The sequence below is a fragment of the Oncorhynchus masou genome, chromosome 23 (assembly GCF_036934945.1).
Source record: "Oncorhynchus masou masou isolate Uvic2021 chromosome 23, UVic_Omas_1.1, whole genome shotgun sequence".
NCBI classification, from domain to species: domain Eukaryota; kingdom Metazoa; phylum Chordata; class Actinopteri; order Salmoniformes; family Salmonidae; genus Oncorhynchus; species Oncorhynchus masou.
Window position 1 is genome coordinate 51,576,750 of NC_088234.1, and position 20,020 is coordinate 51,596,769.

General features: G+C 41.3%; 1 protein-coding gene and 1 long non-coding RNA gene across 7 annotated transcripts; both read right to left on the reverse strand.

The window, feature by feature from the left end:
• Positions 1 to 632: 632 nt before the first annotated feature.
• Positions 633 to 9,490, reverse strand: LOC135510016 (uncharacterized). Its single transcript, XR_010451044.1, has 4 exons — positions 8,154 to 9,490; positions 6,895 to 6,935; positions 1,806 to 1,889; positions 633 to 1,162 (listed from the first exon to the last, which is right to left on the reverse strand). It is a non-coding gene; the product is annotated as an uncharacterized LOC135510016 (long non-coding RNA).
• Positions 9,491 to 10,068: 578 nt separating this feature from the next.
• On the reverse strand, positions 10,069 to 19,188 carry LOC135511018 (polymeric immunoglobulin receptor-like). Of its 6 annotated transcripts, none has more exons than XM_064932470.1 (11): positions 19,040 to 19,188; positions 16,895 to 17,218; positions 16,122 to 16,457; positions 15,658 to 15,724; positions 14,058 to 14,146; positions 13,879 to 13,919; positions 13,216 to 13,287; positions 11,514 to 11,579; positions 11,235 to 11,300; positions 11,019 to 11,071; positions 10,069 to 10,836 (listed from the first exon to the last, which is right to left on the reverse strand). In XM_064932470.1, exons 1-11 carry the CDS (start codon positions 19,095 to 19,097, stop codon positions 10,827 to 10,829), a joined length of 1,182 nt encoding a protein of 393 aa, XP_064788542.1. In that variant the 5' UTR covers positions 19,098 to 19,188; the 3' UTR covers positions 10,069 to 10,826. The 6 variants fall into 6 exon arrangements, with proteins under 6 accessions (XP_064788542.1, XP_064788541.1, XP_064788540.1 ...); XM_064932469.1 differs by having other exon boundaries at positions 11,526 to 11,579; positions 15,658 to 15,790; XM_064932468.1 differs by having other exon boundaries at positions 10,069 to 10,833; positions 15,658 to 15,790.
• Positions 19,189 to 20,020: the final 832 nt, after the last annotated feature.

Here is a 20,020-nt window from a genome sequence, read left to right on the forward strand (position 1 = left end):
AATAGCGTTCCGTGCACTTGTAGAATCTATGCCAATGCGCATTGAAGCTGTTCTGGCTCGTGGTGCTCAATGCCCCATTAAGACACTCTATGTTGGTGTTTTGGCAGTTACCTATAAGTATTACAATTGTGCTATTGTCACAATGAACATGCCTCAGAAACATGCCTTGTCAAATCCATGTGTCATCTGTTGCTGAAATGATGTCCATGTAATTAATTTGGACACTTTGCCTAGTAGGAAGGATGAGAGACTAATCTTCAAGAAAACATTTTCACAAGTTTGACCTGTGTAGCTTGGCTTGGAGAGAAAGAGATGGCATCGTTTAATGCTTTTAATGTTAGATAAGGATGTCTTTCCTTAAAATCTCTCAAACAAGTTTAATGAGAACTCAGTTAATCAGCTCATTACTTATAACGCCTACTCCCCCGCTCCAGCGCTCGATGTCGCCGGTCTACTAACCACCAGTGTGGCAACCATCATTATGCACACCTGCTCCCCATCGTTATGCACACCTGGACCTCATCACTACCTTGATTACTCTCCCTTTATTCAGCCCTCAGTAGTCTCAGTCAGCAGGCAGTATTGGTTTGGTCATGTTCAGTACGCTTCTCCTGTTTTGTTAATCTGCCTTTGTTTTATTATTAAACTCACTTTCTGCACATGATTCCTGACTCCTAGTGTATAGGTTACAATTAATATTAAGGATTTATTCATAAACTCGTCTGCACTCATACCACTATGTATTCAACAGATTGATACCCTCAAATGTAGAATTGTAATCTTTTACAACAAAATACTTTACATACTAATGGCTGTTTCTTGTAGTGGCTGTTTCTTGTAGAATGGCTGTTTCTTGTAGAATGCTCTTCAATCTGACCATTGTTATCATTTTCAATCTCAGAGGAATGATCATGTTTCGGATGGTTTATAGGCTACCTCCATTCATCTCATCTCATGAGATTTTGTGGGAACAAACAGGACAGATGTGGTTGCAGACAGTGCTTTTACTTTGTTAGAATTTCTCAGAAATGGAAACCAAAAACAAAAGCCTATTCTGCTGGTGAGAAAATGAACCTTCAGTTACCCACGAGTAGCCAACAGAAACCTTTCTCTGGTGTAGGGCTCGTGAGCTGTAGACCACATTATCACCTGGATCTGCTGCCTGTTAGAAGAAACACATAGACAGGTAGAGGTGAAGACTGATATATGTTTTGATGGAATATACAGGTTGGAAACATATTAGTCTAATTAGTAATTCATGTTTAGTAGTAACGCAGTTATAATTGTTATTACACTGTTGTAAATATGCTTACACTGACAAAATATGTATCTGTAACGACTTTCCTCTGTTGAAGAAGGAGCGGACCAAAATGCAGCGTGGTGGTTACTCATGTTTAATGATGGAAAAATGACTTGACATGAAAATACCGAAATGTACAGAAAACAACAGATGGAAACGTGAAAAAACTATACAGCCTATCTAGTGAAACTAAACACAGAGACAGGAACAATCACCCACGAAACACTCAAAGAATATGGCTGCCTAAATATGGTTGCCAATCAGAGACAACGATAATCACCTGACTCTGATTGAGAACCGCCTCAGGCGGCCATAGACTACGCTAGACACCCCACAAAACTCCAAGACAAAAACACACCACAATAACCCATGTCACACCCTGGCCTGACCGAATAAATGAAGAATAAACATAATATATTTCAACCAGGGCGTGACAGTATCAGGTATTAAAACACATATTTAACATCAGCTATCAAAACAGATATCAGCATATGGTGCGTGCTACCTTGGTCTGTACTTTTTGTAGGGTTCTGCTCTTAGTTGGTGACCACAGTATGTATGTTACATCATCAACTTCAGGAAATGACTCCTGCAGGTCAACACAAAAAACAGGTTTGATAAAATAATAAAGACCAAAATATTCAACAATCAATATAATCCACAATTTCAATTAGAATATACACAGATGTTATTTTAATACATTTTGACCACATCAATATACTACGTCTCTCTGGCAAAAAGCAACACACTGTCTTAGACCACAAAGGAACAAGTACAATTGACCAAGAAATTACACCAATTGCCGCAACCTCCCTAAGCTATTTCCAGTGTGACAACACCACAGTCGAAGCACACAGTAAGAGTAAGAAAGATAACATGCACACATTTCTCCACAGTATGTATGACTTATTCCGTATTGCACATACAGTGCCTTGCGAAAGTATTAGGCCCCCTTGAACTTTGCGACCTTTTGCCACATTTCAGGCTTCAAACATAAATATATAAAACTGTCTTTTTTGTGAAGAATCAAGAACAAGTGGGACACAATCATGAAGTGGAACGACATTTATTGGATATTTCAAACTTTTTTAACACATCAAAAACTGAAAAATTGGGCGTGCAAAATTATTCAGCCCCTATACTTTCAGTGCAGCAAACTCTCTCCAGAAGTTCAGTGAGGATTTCTGAATGATCCAATGTTGACCTAAATGACTAATGATGATAAATACAATCCACCTGTGTGTAATCAAGTCTCCGTATAAATGCACCTGCACTGTGATAGTCTCAGAGGTCCGTTAAAAGCGCAGAGAGCATCATGAAGAACAAGGAACACACCAGGCAGGTCCGAGATACTGTTGTGAAGAAGTTTAAAGCCGGATTTGGATACAAAAAGATTTCCCAAGCTTTAAACATCCCAAGGAGCACTGTGCAAGCGATAATATTGAAATGGAAGGAGTATCAGACCACTGCAAATCTACCAAGACCTGGCCGTCCCTCTAAACTTTCAGCTCATACAAGGAGAAGACTGATCAGAGATGCAGCCAAGAGGCCCATGATCACTCTGGATGAACTGCAGAGATCTAAAGCTGAGGTGGGAGACTCTGTCCATAGGACAACAATCAGTCGTATATTGCACAAATCTGGCCTTTATGGAAGAGTGGCAAGAAGAAAGCAATTTCTTAAAGATATCCATAAAAAGTGTTGTTTAAAGTTTGCCACAAGCCACCTGGGAGACACACCCAACATGTGGAAGAAGGTGCTCTGGTCAGATGAAACCAAAATTGAACTTTTTGGCAACAATGCAAAACGTTATGTTTGGCGTAAAAGCAACACAGCTCATCACCCTGAACACCATCCCCACTTTCAAACATGGTGGTGGCAGCATCATGGTTTGGGCATGCTTTTCTTCAGCAGGGACAGGGAAGATGGTTAAAATTGATGGGAAGATGGATGGAGCCAAATACAGGACCATTCTGGAAGAAAACCTGATGGAGTCTGCAAAAGACCTGAGACTGGGACGGAGATTTGTCTTCCAACAAGACAATGATCCAAAACATAAAGCAAAATCTACAATGGAATGGTTCAAAAATAAACATATCCAGGTGTTAGAATGGCCAAGTCAAAGTCCAGACCTGAATCCAATCGAGAATCCGTGGAAAGAACTGAAAACTGCTGTTCACAAATGCTCTCCATCCAACCTCACTGAGCTCGAGCTGTTTTGCAAGGAGGAATGGGAAATAATTTCAGTCTCTCGATGTGCAAAACTGATAGAGACATACCCCAAGCGACTTACAGCTGTAATCGCAGCAAAAGGTGGCGCTACAAAGTATTAAATTAAGGGGGCTGAATAATTTTGCACGCCCAATTTTTCAGTTTTTGATTTGTTAAAAAAGTTTGAAATATCCAATAAATGTCGTTCCACTTCATGATTGTGTCCCACTTGTTGTTGATTCTTCACAAAAAAATACAGTTTTATATCTTTATGTTTGAAGCCTGAAATGTGGCAAAAGGTCGCAAACTTCAAGGGGGCCGAATACTATCGCAAGGCACTGTATTTCTGACACCCAGTCAGTGTCATAAAAATAGGCATACATACTTACAGTTAATGGCCTAAATACTAATTACTGTATGATGAAGAAGCCCAGAGAGGAAGCCCAGCACTGAGAGGAAGCCCAGCACTGAGAGGAAGCCCAGCACTGAGAGGAAGCCCAGCACTGAGAAGAAGCCCAGCACTGAGAGGAAGCCCAGCACTGAGAGGAAGCCCAGCCAGGCAGTTGAATCCGGCAGATCCTGGCTGGCTGGCAGTTCTGGCAGATCCTGGCTGACTGGCGGATCTGGAAGAGTCTGGTTGACTAGCGGATCTGGAAGACTCTGGTTGACTGGCAGATCTGGAAGAGTCTGGTTGACTAGCAGATCTGGAAGAGTCTGGTTGACTGGCAGATCTGGAAGAGTCTGGTTGACTGGCAGATCTGGAAGAGTTTGGTTGACTGGCAGATCTGGAAGAGTCTGGCTGACTGGCAGATCTGGAAGAGTCTGGCTGACTGGCAGATCTGGAAGAGTCTGGTTGACTGGCAGATCTGGAAGAGTCTGGCTGACTGGCAGATCTGGAAGAGTCTGGCTGATTGGCAGATCTGGAAGAGTCTGGCTAACTGGCAGATCTGGAAGAGTCTGGCTGACTGGCAGATCTGGAAGAGTCTGGTTGACTGGCAGATCTGGAAGAGTCTGGCTGACTGGCAGATCTGGAAGAGTCTGGTTGACTGGCAGCTCTGGAAGAGTCTGGCTGACTGGCAGATCTGGAAGAGTCTGGCTGACTGGCAGATCTGGAAGAGTCTGGCTAACTGGCAGATCTGGAAGAGTCTGGCTGACTGGCAGATCTGGAAGAGTCTGGCTGACTGGCAGATCTGGAAGAGTCTGGCTGACTGGCAGATCTGGAAGAGTCTGTCTGACTGGCAGATCTGGAAGAGTCTGGCTGACTGGCAGATCTGAAAGAGTCTGGCTGACTGGCAGATCAGGAAGAGTCTGGCTGACTGGCAGATCAGGAAGAGTCTGGCTGACTGGCAGACCTGGAAGATTCTGGCTGACTGGCAGATCTGGAAGAGTCTGGCTGACTGGCGGATCTTGGCAGACTGGCGGCTCTGGCTGCTTCATGCTGACTGGCGCCTCTTGTTGCTCCATGCAGATTGACAGCTCTGGCGGCTTCTTGCAGACTGACAGCTCTGACTGCTCAATGCAGACTAACAGCTCTGGCAGCTCCTTGCAGACTGGCAGCTCCTTGCAGACTGGCAGCTCCTTGCAGACTGGCAGCTCCTTGCAGACTGGCAGCTCCTGGCAGACTGGCAGCTCCATGCAGACTGGCAGCTCTGGCTGCTCCAAGGAGACTGACAGCTCTGGCTGCTCCATGCAGACTGGCAGCTCTAGCTGCTCCATGCAGACTGGCAGCTCTGGCTGCTCCATGCAGACTGGCAGCTCTGGCTGCTCCATGCAGACTGGCAGCTCTGGCTGCTCCATGCAGACTGGCAGCTCTGGCTGCTCCATGCAGACTGGCAGCTCTGGCTGCGCTAAACGGGCAGGAGACTCCGGCAACGCTGTAGAGGCGGAAGGCTCTGGCAGTGCTAAACAGGCGGGAGGCTCCGGCAGCGCAGGAGAGGAGGAAGGCTCCGGCAGCGCTAAACAGGCGGGAGACTCCAGCAGCGCTGTAGAGGAGGAAGGCTTCGACAGCGCTGAACAGGCGGGAGGCTCCGGCAGCGCAGGAGAGGCGAGGCGCACTGTAGGCCTGATGCGTGGTGCTGGCACTGGTGGTACTGGGCCGAGGACACGCACAGGAAGCCTGGTGCGGTGAGCTGCCACCGGAGGGCTGGTGTGTGGAGGTGGCACAGGATGGGCTCGACCGTGAAGGCGCACTGGAGATCTTGAGAGCAGTGTTGGCACAGGACGTGCAAGGCTAGGGATGTGCACAGGAGGCCTGGTGCGTGAGGCTGGCACCAACTTCACCAGCCGACTAACACGCACCTCAGGACGAGTATGGAGCGCTGACCCAGGTGCCATTAAATCCCTGACACGTTCCGTCGGGCGAATTCCATGCAAAAAGCACCAACACAGCAACTCCCTCATTTCTCTCTCCTCCAATTTCCCCATTAACTCCTTCACTGTCTCTGCTTCGCTCACCTCCAACACCGGTTCTGGTCTCCTCCTTGGCTCCTCACGATAAACAGGGAGAGTTGGCTCAGGTCTGACTCCTGACTGCCACACTCTCCCTGAGACCCCCCCAAGAAATTTTTGGGGCTGACTCTCGGGCTTCCATCCGCGTCGCCGCGCTGCCTCCTCATACCGGCGCCTCTCAGCTCTCTCCGCCTCCAGTTCTTCTTTGGGGCGGCGATATTCTCCAGGCTGACTCCAGGGTCCTTCTCCGAACAATTTCTCCTCCCAAGTCCAGAAGTCCTGTGATCGCTGTTGCTGCCTTTGTTGCTTTTTCTGTGGCTCCTGCCCGTTGACACGTTGCTTGGTCCATTTGTGGTGGGTGATTCTGTAACGGCTTTCTTCTACCTCTTTCTCTGACGAAGAGGTGGAATAAGAATCGGACCAAAATGCAACGTGGTTCGTTCGATACATCTTTAATATTGTCGAAACACGAACCATACAAAACAACAAACGTCGAAAAACCGAAACAGCCCTGACTGGTGCAACAAACACAGAGACTGGAACAATCACCCACAAACACACAGTGAAACCCAGGCTACCTAAATATGGTTCCCAATCAGAGACAACGATAATCACCTGACTCTGATTGAGAACCGCCTCAGGCAGCCATAGACTAATCTATACACCCCACACAACCCCAATACGAAACACACTACAAATAAACCCATGTCACACCCTGGCCTGACTCAATAAATGAATATAACATAATAAATATAGACCAGGGCGTGACACCTGCGCAATCCTGCATCCTGTTCTCAATCAAGCATTTAACTGCATGTATCTATTATTGGTTAACAGATTTGGATTATCACCCAAAGACAGCACCTCGAGTCAGAGAGGGATAAGGATGAGAAAAGCATGCATCAAAAATGAAGGATAACATGAGAGTTGCCTACCACTGAGGTGTTCATTGGTTGGGCATTGACCTTATTGTGCTCTGAAAGAAAGAGAGGGGCATCAATGACATTAATTACAGTAGCACAGTCCTGAATCTGTTCCAATAGTGCCCCTTAAACTTTGTCTCACTTCAAAAACACTTGTCATTTGTATTACATTTGTATTACTGTCTCCCTGGGGTTTCACATTGCTAAAAAAACACACCGGTCTCCTCAGTGCTGAATGATGCTGTACAAAATATGATCTATGATGAGTATTATCATAATCATGTGTGCAGGAGTCATTCAACTGTAACTCAACTTAGTCAAATATATACTATTGTTTAAAAATAATAGAATAAATACTTATTGTACTTTCTAAACCTCTTCCCTGCAATAAAGGCATGAGCAATCTTTCAGGTCTCTGGAACTGATGGAGGACAAACAGCAAGCTTACATTTCATGATATGTTGTATAGAAAAAGACAGCTAAATAGATTATTACTAGACTAATCAAAACTGGTCTCAAAGCATTTCATATTATTCTGTATGTAATCCGAGACAATCCATTTTGTATGATATGTTACGTTTCGTATGGTATGTGTTCATTTGTGGATGTCCATCACCCATTTTGTATTATACATTATGAATTACAATTTGTATTATATTTTAAGAATTTGCAAAACATCTAATATGCTACAAATTCTACCTAGGTGCCTTGCATTAGCTAAATGGCGAACGTTGGTTAGGGTTAGGGGTTAGGGTTTAGTTTAGGAGTTTGGTTAATGGGTTAAGGTTAGGGAAAGGTTTAGCTAAAATGATTAAGGTTAGTGTTAGGGGAAGGGTTTGCTAACATGCTAAGTAGTTGCAAAGTAGCTAAAAAGTAGTAAGTAGTTGAAAAGTTACTAATTAGCTAAAGTTGTCCGTGATGTGATATGTACTCACAACCTTTGGGTTGTGAGTACAACCCCGACCAACCACCCTACTTTTGCTTTTACCTTAAGTAACCATCTGTCTTATGTAAACATACCAAAAGTAAGATGTCATACTAATTTGACTGTCCCAGATGTATATTTACGTTGGTTCATACAGTCTATGAGACCAGGCTGGATCATTTGTTATATGCTGCTGTCACAAATGGATAGGCTACTAGTATACCCTTTTCAAATGATGTTTTTCTAAATATTGCATGTGAAAATGAAATCAAAATATTTTTTTATTTCTATTTAATATAATTTGTTTGGATTAATAATTAAGAGATGGATCTGAGAGCGGCCTGACCTATGGTGGTTGTCGTCTACGTCCCTTTTAGCTCCCAGGGTTGTGTTGCGTACAGGAACAGAAGGGTTGTCTGGAGACTGAGACTTGTCATTCCTGACAGCAGGCTCAGAATTTGGAACGGCAGAGGGTTGCTGAGTGTTTGAAGACGCATTAAATAGCTGGTATACCAGAAAGACAGCCTGAACTGTAGTGTATGAAAAACAAGCCGTCATAGATTAGGTCATCTTCATCAACAGCATGTTTCAATTACAATAACATTTGCTCAGCAAATAAAGCAAGTTCAAATCTAGCAAGACTCAATTCGAAAATCTGATTGGTGCACATGAAACACAAACAAGATGATACTTAATTACATAACACTGTTGTGTTTACTTGTGGTGGTAGTGGTAGTATGTGTTGTGATTGGTTGATTGAAATTAGGAATGTTGATTGGCTGAACAGTAAAACATGTATTTTACTTTTCTAATTACATTGTTAACCAGTTTACAAATAGCAATAAGGCACCTCGTGGGTTTGTGGTATATGACCAATATAGCATGGCTACGGTCTGTGTTTAGGCAGTTTCCGTTGCGTCGTACATAAGAATAGCCCTTAGCAGTAGTATGTTGGCAATATACTACACCCCCTCATGCCTTATTCCTTAATTGATATGAACAGGCATCTGTAGGTCTCCCATTGCACACCAGTACCAGTCAGTGTTTTTCATCTTTAGTCCACTTAATAAGGGTCAACATCAAAACATAACCGCTGGATTGACCATTGATTGGCTGTAATGTTAATGATGTGCCATTCAAAGTCAACTGTTGTTGGTCCATGTAAAGTTCTGTATTATCTACACACAAAGTAAACAACACTGAGAGATATTAAGATCTGGACAATGTATGGTCTAGCTTATTCATCAAACAGATGAACATGATTTGGAAATATCCACCATAAAAGTATCGTCGTCGAAATATGTACAATGGGGCAACATTAGGCTGGATACTCAACAACAGGATAGTCAAGGGAAAAAGAAGAACAGATGCAAACAGTGTCTGCATCTTACCTGGAGTGAATGATAAGGACATTTGTATCCTGTAAACTGTCATGTTATCAGCCACATCACAACAGTAATACCCATAGTCCCCTGGCTCCCGGTCAGTCATGGTCACAGTGAAGGTTCCCTGATTGATATCATCAGTGATTCTGGTCTTATCCCTGCTCTTAGGATGGTTAGTGAGGACTACATAACAGCATCTGTTCCAATGATATCCTTTACACCAGTATTTCACATGGTTTCTATAGCTCTATAGCGCTGTAATGGATCATCCTGTCTTCACAAGCACCACTCACATCATGACTTCCTGCAGACAACAAAACATGACACCCATTAAGTTGTAATTAAAGCAACTCAACAATGTAAAGACATTTTACCAACAATATAAATATATATATATATACATTTTTTAAGTTTAAGAGAGTTATTTATTAAAGAAACAAAGTAAAATTGTTTCTGATTTCAATAAAATATTGATGTATTTTTTCACGACAGAAGCAATGTGTTTTCGCCAGTGTTCATTCCCCACCCAAAACTGTGATATAGTTGAGATCTTAAAACTACATAGAAATGCATTGAATAAAGAAGAGAGAATCAAAACACTACGACTTCTTAATGATATAAACAGTTTAACTTGAGAGTCTGGAGAAGATGATAAGTAGGAGGGAGAGGGATGTATAAGAACCATTTGTGGGTTTGGAGTCTGTATGTCTTGTGGTACTTATGAATCACATGACTCTGTTTCGTAATCTTCATAGACATCACTGATTATCTGTTATTCTCTTCCTGCTTTTGTTTGGGTGATAATTCCCCCCTCAGTGGCAGATAGCAACAATTGCATTCAATAGGCTCGTTTTGACATAAGGCTCTTACTCAATATTCTTTAATAAAAATAAAACATTCATGTTTATTCTGTTTTTATTGAAGAAACACACGTTAGTTAAAAGTCCACATGGACATAATTGTGACAGTTTAATACAAGACGTTCAGTCTATAATATATACAGGTTAGAGAGTGAACGTTAATTATAATAAGGGTTAAATGGAGAAAATCGGACATCTCTGAAATGAAGTTGGATGGCCCGCTCTTGAGCTAAATATATTTGACCTAAACCCTAGAAAGAAAACAAGTGACCCTCCCCTCTACCCAAAATAAATAATTAAAACAAAGTGGACAGCATTATCCTCACCTCCTGTACAGACCAGAGCCTTAAATATTGAATATTTCTCCAATGCCAAATCAGTTTGTCCTGTTTGCAACGAAACTGTCGCTGTTTGCAAATAATTAAATCAGGAATCTGAGCATTGTACTTTCAAAAGTTTGGCCTACCTTTCCACTTAAGACAGTCAGCCTACACTCTTAGAAAAAGATGTGCCATCTCAAACCTAAAAGGGTTATTCGGCTGTCCCCTTACATACATTTTGATTCTTCCTTTAAAAAGAAAAAGTGAACAATACAAAATAATAAGGAGAAAGGTTTGGGGCAGGGGGTGACAAATAAAATAACATTATGTTTTACTGTCAATCTGGACACTTTTCTTCTGATGCCTTAGTACACTGAGATCCTCCAGTATTTTCCCCCATAAAGCTGGTCTGGTTCTTTGGGACCAAGGATTTAATTCAGTCACTGCTCTGCTGCTACTCCCTGCTGGAGAGAAAGTGAACCTTCAGTCACTCACCTAAAACCATCATTTGTGTGCAGCGTGGTTTCCCACTGGATTCACGATCATAGCAACATGTTGTCAGACGAAGTTAAAGGATGACAGCAAATGAAAAGGAAAACATGCTGCATGACTGAAGAGTAATGTTATGTTTATGCTTTACACAGACCTATCTCTGGTGTTGTAGACTGTGCTGTAGATCACATCATCTGGTTCTGCTGCCTGTAAGAGAGGAGGAACACACACACACACACACACACACACACAGTTATAATGGTGATATACAGCGCCTTCTGTATTGATGCAGTACACAGTAGACACATACAGGCACAAATAAGTTAGTCAAATCATCAACGCAGTAGAGCAGCTTTTTATGTAGGCCTACATTTGGTTGGGTCTTGTTCTTGGTGACCACAGTGCTGTATGTCACTGCATCATCAGGTAATGGAACCTTCTCATAGACAGACACACAGAGTTATTCAGAAAACACCAAACACATAATAATTGCTAGTCAGCCCAATCTTTGCATTTTCTTAATCTTTTAACTGGTGTTATTTGCCATGCTTAAACAGTCACAGTACATAACGTAGTTCATGATAACTATTAGCATAGCTGTGGCTAGAACACTGCTAAACATGGAACATAACATCAGTAAATTCTGTACATTTGGTTGGACCTTGTTCTTGGTGACCACGGTGCTGTATGTCACTGCATCATCAGGTAATGGGTCCTGTTACACAAGGAGTTATTCAGAAAACATATACATCCATTTTACATTCTACTGTCATGACTTTGGCCTCTTTGAGAATAGCAACCCCATCCCCCTCTCCCTGCCCCCCCTCCTCCTCCCCTTGCCTCCTTCAACTAGGCTGCTGTGGTCATAGGTCATAAATTCCTGAGAAGACCTCATGGACACACAGTTATAGAGAGTAGTTTTTCATGGAGACAAAGAAAATCCTTCTACCTCACAGAACTTGAGGTATGAACAAATTTCATATTCCGGAGAAAGTGTAAAAGATCGGTGAAGAATCCAGCTACGAACTGGTCCATTTGTCACAACTTGGGAAGCTCAAGAGAGACGGTGTGGCTACCATAACGCTGTCTATATACAGTGCCTTGCGAAAGTATTCGCCCCCCTTGAACTTTGCAACATTTTGCCACATTTCAGGCTTCAAACATAAAGATATAAAACTGTATTTGTTTGTGAAGAATCAACAACAAGTGGGACACAATCATGAAGTGGAACGACATTTATTGGATATTTCAAACTTTTTTAACAAATCAAAAACTGAAAAATTGGGCGTGCAAAATTATTGTGTGTTAACGACAACCACCGAAACATCCATTCTATAACGAATGTCACTCTGAACAATCCCCTCTAACCGAAACCGAGAGAGAGAGAGAGGGAGAGAGACAGACAATTCTACAAAAGAAATGAACTTTTCACCAGCGATCTAGACGACACACTGAGCGTAAATATATATATTGATTGCAATTGTTCCCGACTGAGTCAGCGTTCATGTGTAAGGATTAGCATTTCAATTGTTATAATTATTAACTCTGTAGTGACTTCTTAGTCGACCCCCACTACCCTTTTGTCAAACAAGCCGCCATGCCCGTTCAGCCCACTAGTGTACATTCTATATTTTTCATGTAACCATATTTACTGTTTGTTTATGCATTTCTGTGAATTACTTAGTAATAAATAAATGATTTAAGACAATTGATGTATGGATGACTCATAGTGAGGACTGGGTTTGTGCAGATAACCAACAATTTACGACGTTTGGAATGAGACAAACGTGAGGTAAAGTAAATAATTCATTCATTCAAAGACTAATTGATCAGATAAAATATCTGAAAAGTTATTTTAGGAATTGATAACTTTGTAATCTGAATATTTTTCCTTGGTGCCCCGATGTCATAGTTAATTACTTACGTGATTAATCAGTTGATCGCATAGTAACTAATTACAGAGAATCTTTGATAAAAACTATCAGTCTTCAGTTAATGATAGTAAAGACATGACACTACAATACATTACAGCTAACCAATAAGTTCTGCTTTTCAAGACAGAAAAACTCTACAAGACCAGCAGTGATTGTGTGTTAATTTAGTTTTAAATGTACCCTTTGTGCTGTCCTGTGCTGCTTAGGAATCACAGTGCTGTATATAAAAATACGAGATTGAGTTGATTTAAAATGTTAGGTATGACTAACAATCAACCAAAGAGAACCCTACAATATCAAGAAGAGAAAGTCCCAGATGAGTGAGAGGGAGGCCTCAGACTGGCCTCTGCCAGGGGCCTCCAAATCACTAAGTCCACCCCTGCAGATGCGTGAGAAGATAACATGAGCATAGTTGACCTTTTTTGCTGTCCTGTGCTGCTTAGGGATCACAGTGCTGTACAAGTCACCGTGGCTCTCAGGGTTCAGGAACTGTTTGATGGAGGACAGAGAGTAACATGATCACATCATCTCAGAGAGAGACTGACACTGTGGACTTTCACTTTAAGTTGGTTTGGGTTGAGTTTGAAGTGAGGGGCTGAAGTTTGGTTGCAGATGGTTTAGGTTGGTTTGGAGGGGGTTAGGTTGGTATGAGGGGGGTTGAGTTGGGTTGCAGAAGGTTTAGGTTATGTTGGAGGAGATTCGATCAAAAGGGTTATGTATAACCTGTTGTATTGATCCTCTGATGTGACTCACAGTGCTGTAGGTAATGTTCTGCTTAATATCAAAACATGTTTTTTTTTACAATAAGCCATAGAAGAATGTTGTACCTCATGTATACTGACATGAATTAGATATTTTTTTGCAGTTTAATTTTTCCCCAGTAGTTAAGGACGCACACTTAGCGCAGAACTTTTATTTTTTTATTTAGTCATCTTTAAACTGTTTATTTTAATATTCACGTACTGTAAGAGATCAGGTTATAAAGTGTTAGTTATGACTAACTACTTACTAAAGAGAGCCCTAGAATATCAAGAAGTGAAAGGAACAGATGTGTGAGAAGATAACATGATCATAGCTTACTACTGTGGTGTTTGGTGGTTGGCCCTTTGCTTTCTTGTCCTCTGAAATATAGAAAAGAGGATGTTGGTACTAATGATCTTTCATGTCAAACCTTTCATTTGTAGAAGCAAGAACTCTACTGTATTTATAATATTCTGCAAATGACATTAGTCATAAATATCATTTAAAGAAATACTTACTATGTTTTCTCATCATCTTCAATGTGACCAATGTAACAACTATCAACACCACCAACAGGCTCAGAGGAATGAACAGGACTTCCAGCAAACTGGAATATAAAATACAATCAAATTGAATATATAAATCATTTCAGGCGTGGGAAAGTGGTAAATGCTTAAGCAAGAACATTTAAGGAAGATGTTTAATTTTGTATAAATTTTTCTTTATCTGAAAATGAAACAGACAGATAGTTTTGTAATGTGGGGAACTACAGTTATTATTGTTAACCCAGACACTGGTCTCTGGTTTGATCAGCCTTGCTAGTCACAGGTGTCTCCACCAAGGTTATTATAGTTTTGTGTTTTGATTTTAGTTTTTATTTCTATCTGTTTTAATATTTTTATTTGAAATTCAGTTTAGTTTCAGTTAGTTTTCAGATCTGATTTACTAGTTTTATTTAGTTTAAGGTTAACTTTAACATTTATTTTTTACATTACTTAGATTCAGTTGTAGCCAACGCATGGGAGGTTAGGAGTCGTTTATGTGTTTATGGGATGTCACTTCTTGCAACTGTGGGACAGTAACGCATGAGGTGATGGGTAAGGTCGTAGGTTAGCTTGGGTTTAAAGGTAGACTCAGTGAGATTACATAGATGCACAAAGTAAACAGTAGTAGTGTGTCAATAGCAGCAACAACCAGGAACATTGTAGCGAGAGGCTAAACTTCTCAGTAGTTTTGGTCAGTAGCTATGATGTTGTAGTAGTGTGAAGAGCACCCTTGCACATGGGCAGATACTCTGTGTGATTGCCAGAGCTTGCAACACCTTGAAAGTTATTTTACATATCAGTTAACCACATCTTGACTGCATTCCCCTGCTCAGACATTGCATGTATCAAATCAAATCCATGTTTATTTGTCACGTGCGCCAAATACAACAGGTGTAGGTAGACCTTACAGTGAAATGCTTACTTACAGGCTCTATCCACCAATAGTTTCATGACACGTCATCGACTGTGCAGTCAGTCACCAGACTGTTTTGCCATATGATGTGGTCAGGTGATATAACATGTATGTAAAATACCTATCCAGGTGTTGTAAGATCTGGCGTCAGCAACGTCTGAGCAGGGGAATATGACGGACATGTTATAGCGATCTGGTGTCTGACTGCACAGTCGATGACGTTGCACGCTACAATTGGTTGATGCATGTAATATCTGAGCAGGGGAATGCGACCAATATCAGCAGTGCTGCTGGTGGCAACAACATCTTGCTGAGTATACCTTTAAAGGAAAGTCAGTCTCAATGTGACCCGTCAGATTCAGAAGCTTTAAATCAACATTGAAAATCCCATTTAATTTTTGCCCAAAAACTAAAACTGAACATGATCGTAATTATTTATGTTATATTTTAGTTCGCTTTGGAGTTAAAGAAAATTATTTCAGTATAGTTTTAGTTTTTTAAGCAGGTGTGTTAATTATTTTATTTCAGAAGTTCACTAAATAGTTTCTTCATTATTCGTTTGTATTTACTATAATAACCTTATCCCCAACACCCTTACACTATCAACAACTATTTGGATGACTGTAAAAGTGTTGGAAATAGTGAAGAATGAATACTGACCTCTGGTGCTTCTCATCTGTGTTCTCGTTAGTTACAACATTGTCCCTGTTCGTAACAGAAGGGGAAACTGTGGGCGGAGTGTTAGACTTAGCACTGGTTAGTGACGCTTGGTGAGTGGATGAAGCTTGTGTTGCTGTGAGAGGCAGACATGATAAATAAGCTCCAAACTGACTGGTATATCATTAATATTCAAATGAATAAAATCGGGGAATTGTGATGTTGATTGAAATTAATCACTGTCAGGCTTCCTTCGCTAATGTGTGACATGCATTTGAATCTAATTCAATGAATCCATTCCCTTAATGATATTTAACATGAATGACCGGATAAACTCAAGAGAATGTGTTGTCCAGAGATTTCCACTTTGTTTCAGAAAAGGCCTTTCAATGTTCCTTAATCTCTAACAACACTGGATGAATAAAAAGAGAATCAGACTTGGTTATATGGGATTGCTCTGTACTTACTTGTGGTCGTGCTCTGCGTTGTGGTTGGTTGATTGACAGTGATATGAACAGGCATCTGTTGTTCTCCCTTTTTGCACCAGTACCAGCCAGTGTTCTCCATCATCAATCCACTTATAGTCACCATTAAGACATAACCGTTGGTGGTTCGGCTCTGCTCCTGCACTAACTTCACACATGTTCCATCTAAAGCCCCAGAAAGTCCCACAGCCACACAAGAGCCTCCCATCCTGCACCACCTCCCACTGCTTCCTTGTGAACTATAGTAACAGAGCACAGTGACACTCCCTCCTACAACTCCAGTCATCTGTTGTTGGTCCACGTAGAGTTCTGGAGAACCTGATCAAAATGACAGAGGCTGTGATCGGAGTCTGACAAAGAATACACCAATATATATATATTGGAGACTATCTAGTCATTCTTGAAATTCATATGACACTGAGAAAGTGTAGGTTGAAACACTGGTTCAGTCACTGATAGTATGTACAATAGACAGACTATAGCATACAGAACAAACAGTGTGTTTGATGATGATACGGAAACATGTGATTCCATCAAACACACTGTCTGTCCTGACCCAGGAGGTGCGCAGAGGTGTAATATACCAATATAATATCCTCTATGGATTTCATTTGGTGAAAATATGCATGACTGCTTTGTAGAGGGAAAAGTAACACACTCATCAACAGGACTGTTATGAAATATTAACATGTGAGACATTACTGAGCACTACTATTAATTCTGCATTAATGGACACAGCAGTGTTTGGATCTTACCTGGAGTAACAGATATCTGCAGTCTAACCCCATCATCTACATTGATATTCCTCTCCACAATACACCAGTAATAATCAGAATCACTAGGACTAAGACTTGTCATGGTCACAGTGAAGACTCGCTGGTTGATGTCATCAGAGACTGAGGTCTTTCCACTGGTCTTAGGACGGTCAGTGCGTACTACAGTAGAGCAACCTAACCAATTATATCCCCTACACCAGTATTTCACATTGTTTCTATATCTCTGATTATAGAGACATGGGATGGTGATGGAGCCTCCTTGCTTTACAGACACATGACTCACTGTGGACACACTCTGTGTATCTGTAGACACAACAACAGAGAACACATTTAGATTATTTTATTTTACCCAGCTGCTCATAAGTCCCATCAGATGATCAGCTAAACAACTTGATCTACTGTAATGATTGAATTTGAGACTTCTGTAAAAAAAATGGCAAACTGTGGTCACACCATGTGTTTGTAACACCAGCCAGTAACTGAGACATGCAACTGCTGATGTTGACACACCCATGTCCATCCATTAGAACAGAGGCAACACTTGAACAATTCAAGTCATATTTAGCTTTGACATGGAAATTACTACACCACTAAACTATGGAGACAATCTCTACTTAATCAACTAAAATATCTATTTAAAAAAAAAGATTCAAGTTTAGGAATATTTAGAATATACAGTTGAAGTCAGAGGTTTACATACACCTTAGCCAAATTCATTTAAACTCAGTTTTTCACAATTCCTGGCATTTAATCCTTGTAAAAATTCCCTGTTTTAGGTCAGTTAGGATCACCACTGTATTTTAAGAATGTGAAATGTCAGAATAATAGCAGAATTAATTTTTTATTTAATTTATCACAGTCCCAGTGGGTCAGAAGTTTACATACACTCAATTAGTATTTGGTAGCATTGCCTTTAAATTGTTTAACTTGGGTCAAACGTTTCCGGTAGTCTTCCACAAGCTTCCCACAATAAGTTGGGTGAATTCCTCCTCAGAGCTGGTATAACTGAGTCAGGTTTGAAGGCCTCCTTGCTCGCACACGCTTTTTCTGTTCTGCCCACACATTTTCTATAGGATTGAGGTTAGGGCTTTGTGATGGCCACTCCAATACCTTGACTCTGTTGTCCTTAAGCCATTTTGCCACAACTTTGGAAGTATGCTTGGGGTCATTGTCCATTTGGAAGACCCATCTGCGACCAAGCTTTAACTTCCTGACTGATGTCTTGAGATTTTGCTTCAATATCTCCACATAATTTTCCTTCCTCATGAAGCCATCTATTTTGTGAAGGTCACCAGTCCCTCCTGCAGCAAAGCACCCCCACAACATGATGCTGCCACCCCCGGGCTTCAGGGTTGGGATGGTATTCTTTGGCTTGCAAGCCTCCCCCTTTTTCCTCCAAACATAACGATGGTCATTATGGCCAAACAGTTCTATTTTTGTTTCATCAGACCAGAGGACATTTCTCCAAAAAGTACGATCTTTGTGCCCATGTGCAGTTGCAAACCGTAGTCTGGCTTTTTTATGGCACTTTTGGAGCAGTGGATTCTTCCTTGCCGAGCGTCCATTCAGGTTATGTTTATAGTGGACTCGTTTTATTGTGGATATAGATATTTTCCTAACCGACTAGATATTTGTGGAGTGGTTGAAAAACAAGTTTTAATGACTCCAACCTAAGTGTATGTAAACATCTGACTTCAACTGTGGTAAACCAATTGACTGGATTGTTCTTGACATCTACTGTAGTACATTGAACCCAGAAAAAAACAATTCTGCAAAATATGTAACTTGCACATTTGTTTTAATTGATAGACACCGTCACATTTTCTCTTCTATTTAGTAATATGTTACTTCTCTTTTACTTGAAGTCTCATTTACATGTGCTACGCAACAACTAGAAATATAGAACTGTTGAAAAGTACAACTGTTTCACAAGATAAATTATTAAATACAGCATGTTACTATCACCTGACCACAAAATGCTGAAATCCATAATGTGACCACAATGTCTATGGGCAAAGTAGACAGAACATTACAAGTGTTATGACTTTCAGCATGTTTTCACTGATTGACTTGGAGGAACTAAGCCTAATAATATCAAACAACTAAAGGTCTTCGCTCACTTACCTGAGACTCCAGTGAGGAAGAAAAGGATGCGCAGGACAAGGAGGAGATGTGGAGCCATGAATGGATGAGAGAGAACGTCTCTGGTAGTATTTATGTTTGTGTGGGAGTACTGGTGTGTCCGCAATCAAGGCACCCAGTCAACTGACTACTTCCTGATTCACATAGTGATGTCTATCTTCAACTCTCTTCCTGCTTTAACAACCTAGTTCAACCATTGCCCTGTTCCAGACCTTGTGTGTTCAATGATGTTGAACTGTTGAAAACCTGACCAAGGCTGATATGGTCAAAATGTGTCATATGTGTCAAATGTGTCAATACATATGCTTGTTTATATGATGATTATTTATGGAATATTCACCATCCTTAATACACTGATAACCACTTTACACCCTGGCTATAGTCATCGAAAGAGTTACAATGGTACAGATAAAGTACGTGTAAAATGTACCTTGGCTGGTTGGAACGGTGTAACGGTTCTCGTCTGTCGAAGGAGAAGCGGACCAAAATGCAGCGTGGTGGTTATTCATGTTCCTTAATGAAATGAACGAGACATGAAATAACTAACAATACAAAAACAACAAACAGAACGTGAAAACCTGTAGAGCCTATCTGGTGACAACAAACAGAGACAGGAACAATCACCCACAAACACACAGTGAAACCCAGGCTACCGAAATATGGTTCCCAATCAGAGACAATGACTAACACCTGCCTCTGATTGAGAACCATATCAGGCCAGACATAGAAATAGACAAACAAGACATCCAACATAGAATGCCCACTCAGATCACACCCTGACCAACCAAAACATAGAAGCATACAATGTAAACTATGGTCAGGGTGTGACAGTACCCCCACCCCCCCCCCCAAGGTGCGGACTCTGCCCGCAAAACCTGAACCTATCGGGGAGGGTCTGGGTGGGCATCTGTCCGCGGTGGCGGCTCTGGTGCTGGACGTGGCCCCCACTTCACCGTAGTCTTA